A 24,563-nucleotide genomic window follows, 5' to 3' on the forward strand; every position below is an offset into this window, starting at 1 on the left:
AGCCTGGGCAGCACAGCACAGAGAGAGATACACCCTGATGGGGAAGGAGAATGAAGTAAACACCCAACTTCACCACAGACCCCAGCACCAGGCCTGTCCCTGCAGCCCCAGGCTCCAGGTTGGCCCCAGTAGACCCCAATGCTGGGCCATCCCCCATTGAGCCAGGCTTCAGGCCTGCCCCAGTGCCAGGTGAGCCTCCATGGCTAGAAACTCCAGACTGGCCTCCATGGACCCAGGACCCAGGCCAGTGATCATCTTGGACCTAGGCTCCAGGCTTGCTCCAGTGCCAGACCAGCCCCTGTGGTCCCAGGCTCTGGGCCAGCCCCTGCAGACCCAGGCTCCAGGCCTGATACCACAGTCCCAGGCACCAAGCCCACCTCTGTGAACCCAGGCGCCAGGCTGGCCCCAATGGACCCAGGATTCAGACACACCCCAGTGGACTCAAATACCAGGCCCACCAACCCACCGACCCAGGCACCATGCCAGCCTGCCTGAGGACTCTAGCAGCAAGCTTACACACAGACATTATCAGATAGCCTGCGCAGAATTTCTGGCCAGGTTGACTAGTGAAGGGTTTTCCCTGCCAAAGACAGTTTATAAAAAGTGGAAGAGGTGTCTACTTCTTCAAATGTGCAGACATCAGTGCAGAGCCATGAGGCCATAAATAATCACAGAAACATGACACCACCAAAGGAACAAAATAAAGTAACAGTAATCGACCCTAAAGAAATGGTGATCTACAAACTGCCTGACAAAGAGTTCAAAATAATCGTCTTAAAGACGTTCAGGGAGCTACAAGAAAACATAGATAGATAACAAAATGAAATCAGGAAAATAATACATGAACAAAATGAGAACTCCAACATTTCAAGAAATAAACATCATAAAAAGGAACCAAATAGAAATTCTGGAGCTGAAGAACCCAATGACTGAATTCAAAAATTCCATAGAGAACTTCAACACCAGACTTGACCAAGCAGAAGAAAGAATCAGCAAGCTTGAAGACGTGTCATTTGAAACTACCCAGTCAGAGGAACAGAAAGAAAAAAAGAAGGCAGAAGAGTGAAGAAAGCCTATGGGACACCATTATCTGAATCAATATACACATTATGGGAGTCCCAGAGTAGCAGAAAAAGAGAAAGGGGCAAAAAGCTTATTTAAAGAAATAATGACAGAAAATTTCCCTAATCCTGAGAGGGAAATGAACATCCAGATCCACAAAGCCCAAAGAACCCCAAAGAGATTATATATAAAGAGATCTTCACTGAGGTACATTACAATCAAATTCTCAAAAATCAAAACAAAGAGAGAATTTCAAAAGCAGCAAGAGAAAAAGCAACTCATCACATACAAGGGAATCCCCATAAGAATAGCAGCGGACTTCTCAGTAGAAACCTTGCAGGTCAGGAGATAGTAGGATGATGTATTCAAAGTGCTGAAAGAAAAAAACTGCCAACCAAGAATACTATATCCAGCAAGGCTGTCCTTCAGAAATGAAGGAGCTATAAAGACTTTCCCAGACAAACAGAAGCTGTGGGAGTTCATTACCACTAGACCTGCCTTAGAAGAAATGCTAAAGAAAGTTCTTCAAGTTGAAATGAAAGGATACTAACAACATAAGAACATATAAAAACATAAAACTCACTGTAAAGATAAAAATATAGTCAAATTCAGAATACTCTAATATTTTAACGGTGGTATGTAAATCACTTTTAACTCTGGTATAAAAGTTAAAAGACAAAAATATTAAAAATAACTATGGCTAGAATAATTTGTTAAAGGATATACAAAATAGAAAAAATGTAAATTGTGACATCAATAAGAAAATGTGGGGAGAAAAGGTAAAGTGTAGTTTTTGTGTGCAGTTGAAGTTAAGTGGTTAGCAGCTTAAAAGAGACCGTTATAAGATGTTTTATGTAAGTCTCATGATAACCACAAAGAAAACACCTCTAGTAAATATACAAAAGATAAAAGGAAAGGAATCAAAGATACCACTATAAGAAAAATCATCAAATCACAAAGGAAGACAACAAGAGAGGAAGAAAGAAACAATAGGACTACAAAACAGTCAGAAAGTAATTAATAAAACAGCAATAGAAATGGTATCAATAATTACTTTAAATGTAGATGGATTAAATTCTCCAGTCAAAAAACATAGAGTGATTGAATGAATTAAAAAACAACATCCAACAATATGCTGCCTACAAGAGACTCACTTTAGCTGTAAGGACACATAGGCTGATAGTGAAGGGATGGAAAAAGATATTCCATGCAAATGATAACAAAAGAGAGCAGGGGTGGCTAAATTATAATAGAAAAAATAGACTTTAAGTCAAAAATGGTCACAAGAGATGAAGAAGATCAATCATTATATAATGCTAAAGGGGTCAATTCATCAAAAGGATATAGCAGTTGTAAATATATATGTACCCAACATTGGAGCACCTAAATATACAAAGCAAATATTAACAGAACTGAGAGGAGAAATAGATAGCAATACAATAATAGTAAGGGACCTTTAATACCCCCTTTCAACAAGGGACAGATTATCCAGTCAGATCATCAATAAGGAAACAGCAGACTTGAACAGCGTTACTGACCAAATGGACCTAACAGACATATATAGAAATTCCATCCAACAGCAGCAGAATACACATTCTTTTCAAGTGCACATGGAACATTCTCTAGGATAGATCATATGTGAGACCACAAAACAAATCTTAACAAATTTAAGAAGACTAAAATCATACCAAGTATCTTTTCCAACCACAATGGTATGAAACTAGAAACCAATAACAGGAGTAAAATTGGAAAACTAAAAATCAAAAAATATCTTGAGACAAATGACATTGAGAATACAACATACCAAAACTTATGAGATGCAGCAAAAGCAGTTCTAAGAGGGAAGTTTATAGTAACAATGCTTATATTAAGAAAGATATCAAATAAACAATCTAACCTTACATCTCACAAAACTAGAAAAGGAAGAGCAAACCAAGCCCAAAGTTAGCAGAAGAAAGGAAATAATAAAGATCAGAGCAGAATTAAATGAAATAGAGACTATAAAAACAATAGAAAAGATGAATGAAACCAAGAGTTGGTTTTTTAAAAGATAAACAAAATTGACAGATCTTTAGCTAGACTAAGAAAAAGAGAGGACACATAAATGAAATTATAAATAAAAAAGATACCACAGAATCCAAAGGTTCATAAGTGACTACTACGAACATTTATATGCCAACAATTGGATAACCTAGAAGAATTAACTAATTCCTAGAAATATAACATACTCTCAACAAATTAGGTATAGAAGATTCGTATCTCAACATAGTAAAGGCCATATATGAGAAGCCCACAGCTAACGTCATACTCAGTGGAGAAGCTGAAAGCTTTTCCTCTAAGATCAGGAAGAAGACAAAGATGCCCACTCTCACCACTTCTATTCATTATAGTACTGGAAGTCCTAGCCAGAGCAATTAGGCAAGAAAAAGAAATAAAAGGCAGCCAAATCAGGAAGGAAGAAGTAAAACGTTTCTGTTTGCAAATGACACACTCATATATAGAAAACTCTAAAAAGACTCTACCAAAAAACTGTTGGAACTAGTAAATGAATCCAGTAAAACTGCAGGATACAAAATCAACATATAAAAATCAATTGTATTTCTATACACTAACAATGAACTATCCAAAAAGAAATTAAAAAAAAAATCCCATTTACAATAGCATCAAAAAATATAAAAAATACTTAGGAATAAATTTAACCAAAGGTGTGAAAGATCTGTACACTGAAAATTATAAAAAAAAACTGATGAAAGAAATTGAAGACATAAGGAAATGGAAAGATATCTTGTGTTCATGGACTGGAAGAATTAATATTGTTAAAATGTTCATAACACCCAAAGTAATCTATAGATTCAATGCAATCCCTTTAAAAATTCCAATGACATTTTTCAGAGAAATAGAAAAAAAAAATACTAAAATTCATAAGGAACCACAAAGGCCACAAGTAGCCAAGGCAATCTTGAGCAAAAAGAACAAAGCTAGAGGCATCACATTACCTGATTTCAAAATATACTACAAAGCCAGAGTAATCAAAATAGCATAGTACTGGCATAAAAACAGGCATATAAACCAATGGAACAGAACAGACAGCCCAGAAATAAATCCACACATTTATGATCAATTGATCTTTGAAAAAGATGTCAGGAACACATAATGGGGAAAGGATAGTCTCTTCAGTGATGGTGTTGGGAAAACTGGATATCCACATGCAGAAGGATGAAACATGACCCTTATCTCATGCTATATAAAAAATCAACTCAAATGGACTAAAGACTTGAAATATAAGATCTAAAACTGTAAAACTACTAGAAGAAAATATAGGGGAAAAGCTTCTTGACTTTGGTCTGGGCAATGATTTTTTTGGATATAACTGCAAAAGCACAGGCAACAAAATAAAAAATAGACAAATGGGATTGCATGCAACTAAAAAGCTTCTGCACATTGTTTCAAAGGAAACAATGAACAAAATGAAAAGATAACCTATAAAATGGGAGAAAATATTTGCAAACCATATATTTCATAAGGGGTTAATATCCAAAATATATAAGGAACTCAAAAAACTCAACAGCAAGAAAATAAATACCCAATCAGAAAAGGGTGCAAAGCACCTGAACAGACATTTCTCAAAAGAAATGTTAAAATGGCCAATAATATATGAAAAAATGCTTAACATCACTAATTATCAGGGAAATGCAAATCAAAACCACAATGAGATAGCCATACCACCTCACACCTGTTAGAATGGCTATTATTAAAAAGTCAAGAGCCAGCCCTGATGGCCTAGTGGTTCAAGTTTGGTGTGCTCTGCTTTGGCAGCCCAGGTTCAGTTCCCAGGTGCGGAACCACACTACTCATCTGTCAGTAGCCATGCTGTGGTGGTGGCTCACATAAAAGAACCAGAAGGATTTACAACTAGAATATACAGCTATGCACTGGGGCTTTGGGGAGGAAAAAAAAAAAAGAAAGAAATAGAGAGGAAGATTGGCAACAGATGTTAACTCAGGGGCAAATCTTTCACAGCAAAAAAAAAAAAAAAAGAAAAGGCAAAAGATTAGTGCTGGCAAGGATGTGAAGAAGAGGGAACCCTTGTACACTGTTGGTAGGAATGTAAATTGGTACAGCCATTATGGAAAACAGTATGGAGGTTTCTCAAAAAATTTAAAACAAAACTACCATATGATCCAGCAATCCCACTTCTGGGTATATATATCCAAAGGAAATGAAGTCAGTATCACGAAGAGATGTCTGCACTCCCATGTTCATTGCAGCATCATTCACAAAAGCTATGTAATCAACCTAAGTGTCTACAGATAAATGAATGGATAAAGAGAATATTATTCAGCCTTAAAAAAGAAGGAAATCCTGTCATTTATGATGACATGGGTGAACCTGGAGGACATTATGCTAAGTGAAATAAGCCAGGCAAGAAAGAGAAATACTGTATGATCTCACTTACTGGTGGAATTTTAAAAAAGTCAAACTCATAAAAGCAGAGCACAGAATGGTGGTTGCCAAGAACTGGGGGGAAGGGGGAAAAGGGGAGATGTTGGTCAAAGGGCACAAAGTTTCAGTTGTGCAGGATAAATAAGTTCTGGAGAACTAATGTACACCATGGTGACTACAGTTGACAATACTATATTGTATACTTGAAACTTGCTAAGAAGGTAATCTTAAATGTTCTCACTACAAAAAAAAATGATAACTATGAGGTGACAGATATGTTAATTAGCTTGACTGCAGTAATCATTTAACAATGTGTACATACACTGAAATATTACATTGTATACCATAAATATATACAATTTTTATTTGTCAATTATACCTCAATAAAGGTGGCAAAAAAGGAAAAAAAGAAAAAATCCTTAGGCTTTTCAGGTAGAAGGACTAAATATCTTAAAAGGGCAAGACAGTTAGGTTGGCATGAGACTTCCCAAGAGAAACATCTAAGCAAGGCAGTAATGGAGCAGCATTTTCAAGAAATTCAAGGGAAGAAACTATGAACTGAGGATTTTATATCTGGCCAATCAGTCCTTTAAATATCAAGGCTACAGAAAAAGTCTTAAACATGTATGAACTAGGGGAATACTGTGCCTACAGCCCTTCTTGAGAATCTACTTTTGGGGAAAGGCAATCTGCCATGGGACCTGAGCATCCCTGCATATTCCTGCTGGGTAAGCCAAAAAGGCAAGGCCCTGACTGCTTTTTACCTAGGTCATTTCTTAGGTTTGTGTTTGCACGGAGTAACCTTGAGGGATAAGGTAGCGTCTACCCCCAAAACAAAGAGTGAGTTTGCTTCCATTTACTATAAAAGCAACAGGTTCCCCAAGTTCCATGTTCTTCTCCTACGACACAAACCACTACACATTACCAGCATCCACAAAACAGTAACAAGCTAACTTGTTAACTTATAAGTAGGGTGAAATCTCAGACCCTTCAGAGTCCCTAACACTACTAGAGGATGAGTTTCATCCAACTAAAAGGTGACAGGAAACTTCAGCAAAAGGACTGACAATAAACATTTAATAAATTTAAGTGTGGACTAAAACAAAGGTGGCGACAGGGCAAAAGAATAATATATAAATGTTATACTTCCTGACAAAGTAGAAATAATGCAAGTAAAAAAATGGGAAGAGAAGGGAGTGGGAAAGAAGAAAGTTAAATAAGCTCACTGATTGTTGTATAGGCAATAAGTGGGAGGTATCAAAAGATCGATTTGTATCAAAAATCAAAAGGTATCTTTTGATACCTTTAAAAACTGACAAACCAGAGAGTAACAGGTTAAAAAGAAAATAGAGGACTAAGGTCCTTTAAAAAGGTATAAATATGAAGATAACCACTAGAATGATAACAAAACCTTCTAAATACCAAAACAGATATTAAAAAACACAAAGAAAACATATCACATAGGTAAACATAGAAAATATAACATAGTATATGTAGCAATTATAACATAAATGTGACAGAGTAAGACCAAACATATCTGTCATATCAATATCTGTCAATGGGCTTAACTCATCTATTAAAGGAAAGAGAGTTTCCAACTGGCTCACAAAACAAGATCTAACTCTAAGCTACCACAAAAGTGATTCAGAAAGGCAACAAGTAAAACAGTTTTTAGTGCTACAAGCCACAATTCACAATGAAGATATAACAGTTACAAATATCTACGCACCAAATAACACGGCAACTACCTTTGCTAAAGCAGAAGCTATAGAACAAGGAAGGAAAATTAGAAACACATTAATGATTGGAGACTTTAACATTATCACTCTCCATGCAACACAGGTCAAGCAGACAAAAAATAAGTAAGGATACAGAAGATCTAAAAAAAAAATCCAGAACAATCTTATGGACAAATATTGAATTTTACACCCTGATAGTAAAGCTGAAGTAGGAAGTGTGCATTCCTTCAAAGTTGGTTGGGGAGAAAAACTCATTTGGGAAGAGCTGTATCTTACTGAGTAAAGAACATAATGAATGTCAGACTGGAAGTCCTAGCTAGTGCAGTAAGACAAGAAAAAGAAATAAAAAGTATGCAAATTGGAAAGGAAGAAATAGAAATGTCTTTATTCACAGGTGACATGAGCATCTATGTAGAAAATCCCACAGAATCCACCAAAACCTCCTGGAACTAATAAGCAAGTATAGCAAGGTTGCAAGATACAAGGTCAATATATAAAAGTCAACTGCTTTCCTATATACTAGCAATGAATAACTGGGATTTGAAATTTAAAAAAAAATTTATAAAAACATCAAAAAAATACTTAGGTAATATCTAACAAAATGGTACAGGATTTTTATGTGGAAAACTGCAAAACAATGATTAAAAAATCAAAGAAGATCTAAATAAATGGAGAGCTATTCAATGTTTGTGGACTGAAAGACTCAATTTTGTTAATTCGTCCCAACATGATCTATTAGATCCATTACAATCTCAATCAAAATCCCAGGAAGCTATTTTGTAGATATTAACAAACTGATTCTAAAGTTTACATGGAAAGGCAAAAGACCCATACAATACTGAAGAAAAAGAAGAAAGTTGGAGGACTTTTATAATACTTATTACGATCAAGTCAGTGTGGTATTGGCAAAATCAGAGACATATAGATGAATAGAACAGAATAGAAAGCCCAGAAATAGACCCATGCAAATATAATCAACTGATCTTGACAAAGGTACAAAGACAATTCCGTGAAGAAAGGACAGTCTTTTCAATAAATGGTGCTGGAACAGCCGGATGTCCACATGAAAAAAATGAACCAAAACATAGATTGGACATTTTTCACAAAAATTAACTCAAAATGGATCACAGATCTATCTGTAAAATGCAAAACTATAAAACTTCTGAAAGAAAACAGAGGAAATCTATGTGACCTTGGATTTGGTAATGAATTTTTAAATACAACACTAAAAGCACAATCCATTGAAAGAAAAAATTCCTTCATAAAGCAATAATTTAAGTGCTAAGTTGGTTGGTTTTAAGTTAAACTTTGGTTAAGCCGGACTTTACTAAAATTAAAAACTTGTGCTTTGTGAAAGAGACCATTAAGAAAATGAAAAGACAAGTCACAGACTGGGAGAAAATATTTGCTAAATATATATCTGATCAAGAATTTATATCCAAAGTATAGTAAGAATTCTTAAACCTCAACAACAGGAAAATAATTCAATTAAAAAATGGGCAAACTGAGGCCAGCCCGGTGGCACAGTGGTTAAGTTCATGCACTCTACTTCGGCGGTCCAGGGTTTATGGTTTTGGATCCCTGGCGCGGACCTACGCACTGCTCTCAAGCCATGCTGTGGCAGCGTCCCACATACAAAATAGAGGAAGATTGGCACAGACGTTAGCTCAGCGACAAACTTCCTCAAGCAAAAAGAGGAAGATTGGCAATAGATGTTAGCTCAGGGCCAATCTTCTTCACCAAAAAAGCGGGGGGGGCAAAGGTCTGAACAGACACCTCACCTAAGAAAATATACAAATGGCAAATAAGAGGATGAAAAGATGTACAACATCATTTGTCAATTGAGATATGAAAATTAAAACAAAGGAAACCACTACACACACATTAGAATGGCTAAAATCCAAAATACCAACTGCTGGCGAGAATATGGAGCAACAGGAACTCTTCATTCATGCGGATGAGAATGCAAAATGGTACAGCCACTTTGGAAGACAGTTTGGCAGTTTCTTACAAGCTAAACAGTCTTGCTATATGATCTAACGATTATGCTAGTAGGTATATACTCAACTGATTTGAAAATACAAAAATTTCTTTTTGTCTACACAAAACCAGCACACAATTATTTATAGCATCTTTATCCATAATCATCTCAAATTGGAAGCAACCAAGATGTTCTTCAATAGGTGAATGGATAAACAAACTGGTACATCTATACAATGGAATACTACTCAGAAATAAAAAAGAATGAACTATCAAACCATGCAAAGACATGCATGAATCTTAAATGCAGATTGCTCACTGAAAGAACATAGTGAGGTGAGAACTGTTATTAAATGAAAAAAAAAATTAGTGGAAAGATGTGAACTATGAATGAAGAGGAAAAAAATCCTCTCCCAGGAAAGCTGTCCAGAACTATAAAAGAACATATACCACTATCATACAAATATTCCTAAGTGGTCTTGCTCCCTTTATTAATATATTACTTAACTATTCAACTCCTCCCACAGAATCATAAATCAAATAATTCTTTTGCTAAAAGATGACTCAAACTTTCACTTTTTGGTTCAATGGAATTTACTCAGCTTGGTCACTAGATGGTGTTTCCAGCTTTGTTGGATTAACCTTGCTTTTGAAGCTAAGAACCTAAGTGGAAGGTTTATTGACTTCAGACTGTCACAAACCATCTGACCAGAGAATTTCTGAAATATTTTCTTTGCCTCCAGCTTTTTAAGTAAGCAAATTAAGCTCCTTTTTTAGTTTTTTTTGGTGAGGAAGATTGTCCCTGAGCTAACATCTGTGCCAATCTTCCTCTATTTTGTATATGGGACGGCACCACAGCATGGCTTCAAGAGTGGTGTGCAGGTCCACACCTGGGATCCGAACACGTGAACCCTGGGCTGCAGAAGCGGAGTGCGTGAACTTAACCACTACACCACCGGGCCATTCCCTCATTTTTAATTTTAAGGATTCCTTGTGCCTTATAAATAAGAAATATTTATAAGATAATCTTCTTCAGAGCAATGCGGAAAGTTCCAGCTTTTCATTACCTAAAATATTCATGATCACGTCAACAGACAGTGAGAGAAAAACATCCATTTCTCTTTCTCTAGTTACCTTGCTCATTCCTCAGTTTCAGCTATTGATTCACTACTGTCTCTTTTTATTAGAAGTCCTCCAGAATTCCTCTAACTTCCAAGAGAGTATCTTCTTACTAACACAAGGGTGCCATCTAGTGATGGTCACGGGTAAATGTAAGCTATAGAAAGTGCGTGCATCTATCTCCCACCCCAATTCTGCTTTCCGATGTGGCTTTCAAAACGCATTGAGAGGAAATGTACTGGAACTACTGTACTTGAAACAAGTTTCCTAATACTCATACATAGGTCATATATACATCCAAACATCTTGCATATCGTCCTTTTATACCACTACTCAGATAACTGACATTCACCTCTGAAGCTCCATCACGGTTAGTTTCATGGAATTTCAGAAAATACAGCTGCAAGGAATGTTAGAGATCATCTATTATCTAGTCCAATGCCTAGTTTTTCAGATGTGAAAATAAGGCCCAGAGGGAGGATGCCTGACTTGTCACACAACTAGCAATGTTCCCAATAGGGTTGGTTTGCCTTAGCTTGGTTCCTGATGGACTGGACAGTAAGATAATGTTATCTTACAGAGAGGATATTTAAAATACCCCAATAACAGGTTTCCATTCAACCAAACCCATAGCTGTTCCTGCAAAGAGGGCAAACTTCTCTGATCTAGGCTCTCTCAAGGCTCTCCCTTCTAAACTCCAAGTGGGCACAGAAACCCTCAGGGATTATGTTTTGCCCAATAATCATCAATGGAAGAGCCACTACAGCTAACTGAGTGCTTGCTTGCTAGGTGCCAGGCAGTGTGCACGAGCTCTGGATAAGCCTCCCACCTTCCTGCTCAGGCACTCTGGGCTCCTCATGAGCATACTCTATTTCTCCCTTCCCCTCATCTCAGTACATTCACACAGAGCAGAGAACAATGAACAGAACTGGGTGTTCCAGGCAAAGGAAACTGTACACACAAAATTGTGGAGAAGCTGAGAAAAAGCAAGGTTTATTCAGAGAGCAGAGGCTGAAGCTTTGGGCATCAGGAGCAGAAGATGCAGGTGCTAAAACGACTTTTCCTTCTTCTCTCTCAGTCTGGAGGGGAGGAGGCAAAATATGATTAGGAGGCAACACAATGAACATAGAGCCAAGGCAGAGGGAGACCAAGCCAGGCTGGTCTGAAGAGCTTGAGAGATTTGGGAAAGATTATGGACTGAACACGGTGCTACAGTGTACATACACAGCTCTAGTGTCAGGATGCCGGAAAACGACTACACTGAAAAACGACAAAGCCAGAACTGCAAGGGGGTGAAGGTTGACTTCGGCAACCTCCTACCCAGGCAGCTCTCCAAGGGGGAGCCTTAAAAGTTTCTAGGCAGGGGCTGGGAGAGGTTGGCCAGCTGGGAAGGGTTAAGTCCACCTCTCCACCTCAAAGGGCTCCTCCTTCCCCTGCCATTACCACCACTGAACGTGTCCCTGGGCAGAAAACAACGTCCGAATCTGAATCAGAGCTTTGCGCAGCGGCAGTATCGTAGCCAATGAGGTTTATCCGAGGCGCGATTATTGCCGATTGAAGCAGAAACGCTTTTTATTTACATTTGTGAGGGGGCCAAAAAGACAGACTTGGGGTGGGGGTGGGGAGTCCCCAGAGCAAAGCATGCTAAGAACACAGCAGAAGAGAAACAGCAAGATCCGTGTGAAGCTGCATCAGCTCCCAGTAATAAAAAGGGAGTTAGATTTCAGGATAAGAAACTTGTACTTTGGGAATATGACTATTTTTATACTATGCATATGTATGATACTTACTTCTTTTCTGTTCTTCCTCACTATTTGGTAAAATTTATTTTTAAAATGTCAACTAAGCTAAGTGGAACCAAAGAAAGCAGTTTAGTTTTTGTGCCCAACCCCACCCCTGACGGCTGTGCACAGGGGAGAAAGCAGAATTCCAGGTGAGTGAAATCCGGGGAATTACCCCTTCCCTCCAAGATGCTTTCCTTCCCAATTTCTCTTCTGCTGCAACATGGAGTGCGCCGTGTCTGCTCTTCATAACTAGTGATGGCGGTTCCTTCACAATACTGCATTGGAAATGACTGATAAGAGCCTGACTCTCTCAAAGTGGGGGCAGGGGTGTTGCAGTTTAGAGAGGTTAGTTCACTTTAATTGGCCAGAGGGAAAGCATTTCCGGTGGGAGGTGATGGGGTCTTCTGGTGCTCAGTCTCCCCAGCAGCTGTTCCCATTCCTCCCTGGCACCATTTGTTACATAATAAAATCAGCTTGAAGCCATATACTACCTACTAATATTGAAGTGATTGCAAATTTCTTAAAATTCACTTTTTAAAAATAATTAAATAAAAGGAGATATCAGTTTAGAGAGAAGTGCAAGCTGGCACATACAGCAAATATTTGAAACCACAAATTTTGCTATCTAAGTGAAAGGTCTTCTGTCCTTGTCTGTTGATAATATCAAAGTGCTAACACTCAACTTGAAACATCACACCCACTGAGCTCTGACTGAGCTCCTGTTCAGACGTCTGTTCTACAGTTCAATCAAAAGAGAACTTCCAGAGTTATTTATATTGACAGTATAATTTCCAACATGAAGGTTCACTAAACGCACAATGTCATTATCTCACCAAGAGTATCTGCAGCTCCAGTCCCTCTACTTCTATTTCCATCCCACATAGGGGGGAATTAGACTTCAGAGTGAGCTGAGAACCACCCCACAGCCCACACGCCTCTTCCACAATCTAATCTCAAACACCACACAGAAAAACAGCTAATACTTCTTTCAATACAAACTGCACCACATGAAGAAAGAAACCACAACTCTTCTTTGTAGTCTTGTGAAAGACATGTCTCAAAGTGGGTTTTTTAAAAAAAAAAAAATTCTCATTTCCAAAAAGAAAACCACTGCATAAATATAAAGCACTACAAATCTTAGGATGAGGACTGCATTTGAGAAATCCTGCCCCTGCATTATCAATAGAGAACAAACAACCACTTTGAAGAAGCTGTGGCACGGGAACCCATTTGCAGGGACAGAGGCCTGACTTCCTCACAGAAATGAGCCTCTCACATGGAATTTGGTTTACTGTTTCTGAAGGCTGTTTTTCCCAATTGGCATTGTCACAACTGTGAACAAGAAGCAACTTCAACCCACACTAAGAATAAGTGGCCCTGAAGCACTCACTTACACAGAAATTGTAATTTAAGAAAAATAAAACTATAGAAGAGTTACATTTATTTATTTTTTATTTATTTATTTTTTGTGTGAGAAAGATCAGCCCTGAGCTAACATCCATGCCAATCTTCCTCTTTTTGCTAAGGAAGACTGGCCCTGGGCTAACATCCATGTCCATCTTCCTCCACTTTACATGGGACGCTGCCATAGCATGGCCTGACAAGTGGTGCATCGGTGCACGCCCGGGATCCGAACCCGGGCTGCCAGCAGCGGAACGTGCGCACTTAACCACTACGCCACGGGGCCAGCCCCTAACAGTTACATTTATATAAATCTAAATATTGAACATTACATTAAGGACAGAATAAAACTTTTAACACTCCATGACCTTACAGTGCTTTAGTTAATAGCAACAGCTACCATTTTTTGGGCAATTTTCATCATCACCATGTTTCAGACATTATGGTAAGTGTTTTTCATACGTCGTCCCATTTTATTTTCACAACAACCCTATGAGGTAGGTATTATTACTCCCCTTTTATTGATGAAGAAATGAAGGCACACAAAAGTTGAGTTACTTTCTAAAAGTCAGAGAGCTAGTTAAATAACCCAGGTCTGACTGAGGTCCAGACTTTTCATCAGAAGTATGTAAACTAACGACATCTCAAGGCTCTAAAACAAGTTTTTAAGAGACCAAGTTGTTATAGTGAAAAATTTCAGAAAGCCATAGAAAAATAAACCATCATTCCAAAAATAAACTTGAGTTGTATGAGCAAAAAAATAAAGCATTGCCTTTTGGCTAATGCTAGAAACAGCCCATTTATTTTTATTCTCATTAATTTTTTTAAGGAACCGAAAACATTTTGAAACATGTTTTGGAAATTTTCCCCAGAATTTGGTAAGATTATGATCAAACTTCACTGAGCTCCCACTAGGTGCCATGTATTGCTAGGCGCCAGGTTATAGAAATCAGTAAGAAACAGTTTTCATCCTCAAAAGATTCATTGGTGTTGGTGGGGGATAAAGGACAGATCATAATACACTGTGGAAAGTATAACAGAGTGAGGTGTGGGGTATTACAGAAAAGCGAGGAATGCTTTCCAATTTATCCAACAGGTGGTCGAGTTTACTGGAGCAAGAGCAGCGAACAGTTGTCAGCTGAAGGGGGTGGGCTGCTCATTCCAGGCAGAGCGCAGAGCCTGGGCACAGACCAGAAGCAGGAAGTAGTGCAGTAGCATGGTACCCGGGGGGACCCACAAGAAGGTCAGGGCTGCTGAAGCATGGAGGGGGAAGCAGGAAATGGACATACATAAGGCTGGGGAGGTGGGCAGGGTCCAAATCCTGAAGAAGTTTAAACCAGGGGAGAGTTTTACGCAGAGAAGTGACACGCTCAGAATTATCCTTTAACTAAATCCCTCGAAGGTTGTGTGAAGCATGGACTTGGAGCCACACAGCTGTAGGTTCAACTGTTGGCTCTAGGGCTTTTTAGCTGTGTGAACTTTCTAAGCCTGTCTTGTCAACTGTAAAATGAGAAGTAAATGAGATAATGAATGTAAAACAGGAACACAGTAAATGCTCAATAAATGGTAGCCCTTATTATTATTATTAATATTAGCATTATAAGCCTAGAAGTTCAGGAGACCCATACAGGAGTCCAGGTGAGACATACTGAGACCCTAAATACGGATGAAAAAACAGGACAATCTGAGAAATATTTAAGAAACAGAATTGACCAAATCTGATGACCACTGGCTATGGGAGTGTGGGCAAGGGAGAAGGAGGCACCATCGATGAGCTCTAGGTCTGCGCTGAGTGACTGAATGGACGGTGGCTGGTGGTGCTCCTGATACAGAGAATATGGGAGGCAGAACAAGTCTGGGAGTCTGAGCCTTGTTGAGGAGGAGGTGTGCATCCAGGAGGGGATATCCAGGAGGTCAATGGACGAGTTTAGAGTCTGGGGTGTAGATGTGGCTTGGAGTTAGAGAAGGGGGTGCCATAAGTATCTCACACCATGGGAAGGGAAGAGATCAACCACAGAGGGCATGTTCAGTTAGAAGAGCAATGAGCTAGGCCAGACCCTGGGAACTCCCACAATTAAGAGGCAAGGGAAGAAAGAGAAGCCCCCAAAGAAAGAAAAGCACCACAGAAGACCAGAAAAGCCTGGAGGCTCAGTGTAATGGCAGCTGAAGGAGCAGGATTTCATGGAGGGAAACATCAGTGGTGCCCAATGCAGTTGAGAAGTCCAGTAAATTCCAAACACATCCTTGGGATTTAGCAGAAACTGTTGCTGATTTTAGAGCAGAAGGCAATTTTAGGATAAGGGAGATAGAAGCACAACTGCTGCGTTAAGGTGTAAATAGGAGTGAGGAAGTGGAAAGAGTCTACCATAAATCTGGTAAAAGGGATGGAGAGGAATTATGTAGTAATAAAGAAGGAATGTAGGGTCAAAGGTTAGGTTAAGAATTATTTTTAGGATGGAGCACGCTAAGCATTTTGTGAGCTGAGAAGGAAAAGATAGATGATGAAAGGTGATGATGCAGGAGAGAGAATCACTGACAAAACAAGGTTCTTGAGGCAAGAAGAAGGAATTTTTAAGTATCTACTATGTGTCAGGCACCACACTAAGCCCTGGGGACACCTGTCAACAAACCATCAGAGTGTGACATGGATGCTTGTCCTCGGAGTGCATCCCGCCATAGGAGCTCAGAGGGGTGCCCATCTGACCGTGGGTTTCCTGAACCCAAGCCTGGGCCTGCTCACCTCTCTATTCCCACTGCTCACAGTGTCTGGTCCCACCTGCTAGGCATTCAATAATGTTCTTGGTATGGATGAAAAATATACTTGTCAGAAACTTTACTTCCAGGGGTAGAAATTTTATAAAGAGGCATGAGAATGTATTCTAAGACAGATAAAGGGAATTTGGGTACTGAAATACAATGAAAAATTAATTAAAATAATAATACACATGCTCGATAGAGACAGAGATTGGACTGGTGGTTACCAGAGGGCAAGGGGGGGAGGGAGGAGGGCGAAAGGGATAATTCGGCACAGGTGTGTGGTGATGGGTTGTAATTAGTATTTGGGTGGTGAACATGATGTAATCTATGCAGAAATAGAAGTATAATGATGTATACTTGAAATTTATACAATGTTATAAACCAATGTTACTGCAATAAACAAAAAATTTAAAAAAAAAAGATACACACTCGGAAAACATACACATGTAAGAGCTTTGTATAGAGGCAGCTGAAGGTTAAGAGAGTGGGGGAGATAGGGGTCACAGGATTCAACCATGTGGAGAAGGCCTGAAGTGGTTCCAGAACTCTCTCTGGCCAAATATATCCCCCAATCTGCAAGCTTATGTTTAAAATTCATTTAACCACTTAAGAAGGGACAAAATTTTTCATCTCAAAATTATAGATAAGGGATTAAAAAGGAAATGCAGTGAGATTATACATCAGCTAAAACCCATTCACCATAAAATAAAATCAGTTAGGCAGGCTCTGGCTCAGACCAGCCAGGGTCTAAGCAACGTTCCCCACCATTTACTGGCTGTGTGACCTGGGCCAGGTCCCTTAACCTTCTCCAGGAAAGCAGACCATGTGACAGATGAGTCCCCAAGCCCTTTTCAAATCTCTTGCTCAAAGTTTCTAAAGCAGAGTTTCTTAACCTTCTGGGGATCACACATTCCTCTGAGAAGCTAATGAAAGCTATGAATTCTATTCATTCGCCCCCCAAATAAACATAGACACATGCCTACAAAATTCTGCAAATCATTTGAGAAATCCCTGATTGTAGACCTCCTTCCTACTGGGAAAATAGCCAAGAAACAACTCTTTATAATGAAGATGTTTTGTCTTCCCAGGTATCATAGTGAACCCTGCAAAACCCGCGGTGGACAGTGTGCTGTGTGTCCACCTGAACTATAGGCCTCCTCATCTCTGAATTTCCTAGTGCCAAGCACGGTGCTTTGAATACAGTAAGTATCCACTTAATTTGTAAATTAAGTAGATCAAGCCCATAATGGTTTGAACGCATAGTTCTCGAGCTTTCAGACCTTCAGTGCTTCTGAATGAATATCAACTTCAGATCCTCCCCCTGAGAGACAAGCCCGGATGCACAGCAACCTCTATGGGCTTACTCCACAGGGTCTGTCAACTTTCCAAAACTGATTTCTGTTTAACGAGAGGGGTCTAGACACCCCAGACTAGAAGCTATGCCTCAGTCACAAAGCAGAACTGATGATCCTCCTTTTCTCCCCCAAACAAAACACACTGTATCTGCTTTTAGTAGAAATCCCTCATATTTGTATAACCCTTATACTTACACTTTTCCAATCCCTCTCACATACATTAAGTATTCATCTGGGAAGTAGGCAATATACGCAGTACGCCATTTTAAAAGATAAGAAAAGAGAATATAACATTTAAATGCTCAGAGAGGGCTTTCAATGTAGCCCAGCACCAGGACCCCAAGTCACATTTTTATAAATATGCTGGTGTTTCTCTAGTATCCTTATAATGAGAAGGTGGGAGAGGTGTCTTAAATTGACAAAACAAAATAGCTATGACATTTAATAAAGTGCTCAGTAATAAAATCTAAATAGTACCTATGATTTTAGAAACCAATTGAAGCAATTTTATACATAATGATTAAATAGTTTAGTTTTTTCAATATTCAATAAGAATCGAATCAAGTTATCATTTATGACTTAAAAAAAAAGCAGAATCCACTGTACATAGTAGGAGGGAAATTCCATACTTACCTATCGCACAATGTATAATCTAGAGGAAAAAAGGGGGAAAAAGAGAATTAGTAAAGATCGATAATATTATAGTTTAATTTCACATAAACTAGACTTCAGTGGGGAATAGAGCAGTGTCCGCCAGCAGTATCAAATTTGAAAAACGAACATTCCATTTTTAAACTTGGCTACAAGTGATTTAACAAAATGCAAATTCTTGTTCGGTTTTCTGTTTGTTCATTTTTAGTTTGTGCATCTGTGGAAGGTTTCCTAAGGAGTAAAAATCTCACCTAGCAGTTTATCAGATGTCAAGGACTTCTTTCATAATATACAAACTTATAAGAACAGTAAGTGGACAACATCTCCCATGTCCAATATTCTATAGAACAGAACCGTCACAGACTACGGAACTCAGGGTCAGAAGAGTCCTTGTTGGCTCTTCTTGCCCAGCAGGCCCTTCAGTGCAGACATTCATTCTACAAAGCTCCACCCTTGGTCCCCATCTTGTCTCATTCAATTACTCATTACTGGGGCGTTGCCAGTCCAATCTCTAACCCTAGCTCTCTGAGCTCCAGGCCCACATTCCAAACTGCCTTTGGACATCTCCATCTGGGTGGACCAGCGGCAGCTCAGACACGGCACACCTCAATGGGGAGCTCACCCTTTCCTTTCTTCACACCTGCTATGCCTCCTGATCACCAACCTCCCAGTCTCTCAGGTTCAACCACTCTTTCATTCCCTCACCCCCAAGTCCACCTGGTTTCAAGTCCCGCCAGTGCTCCTGGCATCTGTTTTCCCATTTTTTTTTTAATTTCCAGTGCCTGGGATGAGATTGCTACCTGCTCTCTATCTCAACGGCCACCCAACAGGCCAATCAGGTTCTTCTAAATCCTCTTCCAATTCACCCTGTATACGGCATTGCTCTAACCCTGCTGGTGGTAAAGAAGTAATCTGAAGCCACCTACAAGACTGATTTATTGACCGGAGCTTTTCTAGATGATAAGACCTAACATCCACTGCTGTGCATTTTAGAATTTACATTTCTCTACCAATCATTGTGCTGTTTGATCCTAACAACCATCCTGGCTGATAGGACGCGTATCTCTACCTGCAGATGAGAAAACCAAGGCTTAGAAAAGCTGCTCAACTTACCCAAGGTAGTAAGCGACATCTAGGATCAAGAAGCTAGGTTTTAACCCAAGTGCCCATCAACAGACGAATGGATAAAGAAGATGTGGTATATATATACAGTGGAATACTACTCAACCATAAAAAAAAAAATAAAATCGTGCCATTTGCAACAACATGGATGGACCTTGAGGGTACTATGCTAAGCGAAATAAGTCAGACAGAGAAAGACAAATACTGTATGATTTCACTCATATGTGGAAGATAAACCAACACATGGATAAAGAGAACAGATCAGTGGTTACCAGAGGGGAAGAGGGTGGGAGGGAGGGTGAAAGGGGTAAAGGGGCATATATTTACGGTGACGGATAAAAACTAGACTACTGGTGGTGAGCATGATGCAGTCTACACAGAAACTGATATATAATAATGTACGCCTGAAATTACACAATGTTATAAACCAATATGACCTCAATAAAATAATTAAATAATTTAAAAAAGAAGCTGGGTTTTATTTCTACTCTACTGATTTTTCTATTATATTATTTCATTGTACATTAGTTATAGGATATCAAGCCATAACTTGACAAGACTTATCTAAAACACGCCTGATGAGACTCTGTGCTCAATAAGACTATTATTCTACCAAGTTTTTTTTTGGGGCGGGGGGAGGTTGGATTAAAAAAATCAAGCTAGGGGGCTGGCCTGATGGCATAGCAGTTAAATGCGTGCGTTCTGCTTTGGCGGCCTGGGGTTCGCAGGTTCAGATCCTGGGCACAGACCAAAGCACCGCCTGTCAAGCCATGCTGTGGCAGTGTTCCATGTAAAGTGGAGGAGGATGGGCATGGATGTTAGCCCGGGGCCAATCTTCCTCAGCAAAAAGACGAGGATTGACATCATATGTTCGCTCAGGGCTAATCTTCCTCACAAAAAAAAAAAAAAAAATCAAGCTGCACAAATTTGTTGATAACTGATAAGAGAACAAAAGAATTACCATACTGCAAATCTTATCATCTTTTTCAAAAGAAAACACTGCTAAGAATCTCAAATGTGTGAATATTACAAGATAAGCTGGACCTCCTGCTACAAAGGGAAACTAAAAGATGTAAGCAGATTAAAATGAGGAATAAAAGACATGAATGAAGAGCATGCTTTGAAACAAGACAGCTGACAGTGCCTAGAAGGAAAACCTATTCTATCCACATATGTGGCAAGACATCCAGGCTGCTGATCAACAATAGGAGACCACAGGAAAGGATACACAGCACTGAAGGGCCATCGTTTTCTTTGCTTGATGGAACAGTAGTAGGTCCAAGTCCCATTAGACCCAATCTCCCCTTTTTAATCAGATATATTTTATACGCCTCCTTTACTATCCTGAAATGAAATTCATAGATGACATAACCTACCTAGAAAAAATTTTCAAAAAGATACAATGTCCTAACTGAAATGTAGAGAAGAAATAAAAAGAAAATAATTAATTAAAAAATATGTATTTCAGTATATAAATGTTTGGGGACATAATGACATAATGAAGCAGTCAAATGTATGTACCAACTTATGATAAGTCTGGATTTAGAAATATGAATATCAGGAACCACTTTGGACAAGTATAAAAGAGCAGAAGCACAGACCAACACTAGAATAAAAAAAAGTATTAAGATAATAATGGAAATAGGGAAGTAATCCTAACTGAAGTTGGAATAATAAGCCAAGGTAAGTAACAAAGTAGAGAAAATACAGTATTATCACAATGAGCTAGGTCTTATTTATTCCTAAGTGTGGCATCAAAATAATCCCCTGGGTTATGTCACAAGACGCGGTAAGAAGAAAGTATTACAGAAAACCTATCCTCTGCCTTGAAATCCTGGTGAGACATACAATCAGTGTCTAGTCTGTAAAAAGACCTCAGAGACCATATTCTTTGAATGGCGCAACAAGGAACAGAAAATGGATTAGGCCAAAAAAATCAATGCAAGAGGCAATAAAGCAGTTGTGTAATAGATTGGAAATCGTTTTAGGATAAAACTGAAAAATTACAGTGATCCCAAAAAAAGGCAGTAATATGAAATGTATTAAAATAACCTATATTAAAGAAATCCAAGGAGATCCCTGCATTTCACGTGTCTCCGCTAACTTAATCATTGAGTCTAAACAGGAATCTCAAATTTCCTGTTACATACTTTCAGTTTCATTGCTTTTGCAGTTAATTATTGCACTGAAATACTTTTCAACTAAATATGAAAGCTGGAAATGCTATAATACTTACAGAACAGAATGTGCAGAGTGAACAAATGACTCAGTTATTTTGAGATGGTATCTTTACTTCAGTTAGGTTCACTCTTCATACCAACCGTGGTAGGCAGAATTCTAAAGATGATTCCCCAAGGTTCCTGTTCCTTGGTTACCCAATCAAACACTAATCAAGGTCCTACAGTGTAGGGATTTTGCAAATGTAATTAAAGACCCAAATCAATTGATTTTAAGGTACGGAGATTATATGGGTAGGCCTGATCCAACCAGGTGAGCCCTTTACAAGCAGAGTTTTCTCTGACTGGTAGCAGAAGGGGAAGTCAGAGACATTCACAGAACAAGAAGGATTCAATGAGCCATTGCTGGCTTCAAAGACGGAGGGGGCCACGTGTAGGGACTGGATAGCAGCCTCTAGGAGCTAGGAGTGACCTCCAGCTGACAGGAGCAAGGAAATGGGGACCTCAGACCTACAACCACAAGGAACTGAATTCTGCCAACAAGTTGATTGAGCTTAGAAGCAGATTCTTCCCCAGAGGTCCCAGATAAGAGCCAGCCTGGCTGACACCTTGATTTCAGTCTTGTGAGACTCTGAGCAGAGAACCCAGCCAAGCCCAGCTCCTGACTTAACGGAACTGTGAGCTAATTAAATGAGTGCTGTTTTAAGCTGCTAAGTTGGTGATATTTTTGTTATGCAGCAATAGAAAACTGAGACAACCGTCTTCTCACTTAATAAGCATTTTGTTTAATTTCTCATGAAGATTTTTTTAGTATTAATATATACTACAAAACTATCAACTTACTTTTGTAGAGGGATTAGCCTGGGGGAATATACAAAAGTCAGGGGGAATGCAGAACAAATCTTCATTGAGTTAGACTGGGTTTTTTCTACAATGAATATATAGCACTGATGATTAGAGAGAAATACCTTTCCCTTCTCCTCTGGTTTCTATGAGAAGGGTTTTCTCTCAAATATTTCTGATCTCTCTCCACCCTTTAATCACTTCACCTCAGGAAAGGAAGGATGACTCATCTGGGTAGTAAATTTGGGAAGAATAAATGCGGCATGCTCAATTCAGTCCACCTAAGGTTTCCACAAAGAACCCCCAGTTCTCTGGTTTCCTCCATGCCACCCTGGCTGCTGCTGCCTGGGGCAGCGTGCACGGTGAGTCTAATTCTGGAGCCCAGTTAGCAAATCCGTTTGGCTTGCACACTAATGCATGTCCTCCAGCAAGGCCTGTATCACTAATAAAGTTGATTTTTAGGATCCTAATGCAACTCCTTTGAGTTATTTCTCAGTGTTTGGAACATAAGCAAGAAAAAGAGTTAGAGACTGCAGTCCAAACTTGTTTTCAAAATCCTTTTCCATCCATTTTTTAAGGAGGAAATAGGTGAGATTTCCTTAATAAACATTATTGCCTCTGTCACTTAATTTTACCTTTCTTGCTATAATCAGCTCTATAATTTATTAATTCATTATCTGCTTAATTTTCATATCCTAATAGTGAAATGAAGCCTCACAGAACTTAAAACTCAGAAAAAACTTAAAGTGAACTAACCCAGTGTATTCATTGCAGAGAGGTTAAGAGCAAGTGGCAAAACCAAGTCTGGGTACCCACGTTTCTTGTCTCCAGAGTTCTTTTACTCACACTGGACACCTCTTAAGTACAAATATATTTTTACTTCTATGGCGTTTCTGCCAGCTTTTCTATGATAATCATTCACTCATCAACTAATTCCACTCACATGTGTCTCCCTCCCACACTCCTCGGGTGTGACAAATTGTGAACTCAGAGTTTCTCTTTGGCTTCTGCTCTGAAATTGACTTTATCTTAGGCTGTGACTGGTCGGTCCTGCTTTTCTTGTATGCTTGGTCACGGGAGGCTGGTTCGTCCTTTAGTAAGCTTATGTCAATCTTTTATAGGCAACAGATTGTTGGATTTTGTTCTTTAAACCAGTAACTATCACTGTACCTTTTTATTTTGATAAAATTAATAAGTCTAATTGCATAAACATTAGAAATGAGGCATTTGTCCTATACTCAATCATCCTACAGGTTTATTGTTATTGCTCCTGTCTTTTTCTTTTTTTATTTTAACAGCATATGTAAAATTCTGTACTTCACTTTAAATATAACCTACCTAAGCTGCCTATTTACTTCCTTTTTCAGAAAACTCTTTAATGTTCTTTTTCTCACTCATTTTGTTTTCTATTATATTTTATTACATATTTATTATATATCTTCTATTTTTTATTTTGAGATTCACAGAAGTGATATATAAACGCACACTAAAGTATACAGAGTAAAAAGTAGAAATTCCCTTTTATTCTCCCACAAATACCATACCCCTCCATTGGGTAAGCACTAGGAACAGTTTGATACGTATCCTTCCATATCTTTCCCAATATCTGCAATTTGTTTTTTTTCTATTGCTCTTCCTAATCTGAAAACATCAATGTATTTTAATAATTATTCTCATTCTCTTCACCTTATGAATTAAGAAGTTTATAGACTCTGCAGTGACATAACATTTACATTGTTAGGTCTGTCTTCCTTTGGTTGCCCTCCCTCCCACTTCATTCCACCCAGGTAAAATCTGGAATATCTTATGAAATTTCACATAGACATCTTGCAATCTGTATCACAGTCTGAAGCTATGTTGTCCAGTTCAGTAGCCACTACTCACATGTGCCTATTTAAATTTAAAATAAAAGCAAATAAAATTTACAACTCAGTTTCCCAGTCCCACCAGCCCCATTTCAAGGGTTCAGCAGCCACATGTGACTACCGTATCAGACAGCACAGATCTGGGACATTATCATTGAGGAAAGTTCTATTGCACAGCACTAGTCTAAAGACTTGGTTAATTTTATTTCTTCATTTATATAACAGTTAAATAGCCTTTGATAAGGTTCTTGCAAAGTTCATTACT

The 24,563-nt window shown here is 38.8% G+C and overlaps 1 protein-coding gene and 1 pseudogene across 1 annotated transcript in view; one reads left to right on the forward strand and one right to left on the reverse strand.

Annotated features, from left to right (window-relative positions):
• Window positions 1-24,563, reverse strand: part of HACD2 (3-hydroxyacyl-CoA dehydratase 2) — a 94,144-nt gene that overhangs the window by 59,748 nt on the left and 9,833 nt on the right. The window contains exon 3 of the mRNA XM_004424498.3: window positions 18,274-18,292. Within this exon, the coding sequence (XP_004424555.1) occupies window positions 18,274-18,292 (19 nt within the window). The remainder of the gene's footprint in view (window positions 1-18,273; window positions 18,293-24,563) is intronic.
• LOC147915140 (U4 spliceosomal RNA) lies at window positions 11,837-11,903 on the forward strand (annotated as a pseudogene).

The sequence above is a fragment of the Ceratotherium simum genome, chromosome 15 (genome assembly GCF_057802395.1).
Source record: "Ceratotherium simum simum isolate JZ-2026a chromosome 15, ASM5780239v1, whole genome shotgun sequence".
Lineage (NCBI taxonomy): Eukaryota > Metazoa > Chordata > Mammalia > Perissodactyla > Rhinocerotidae > Ceratotherium > Ceratotherium simum.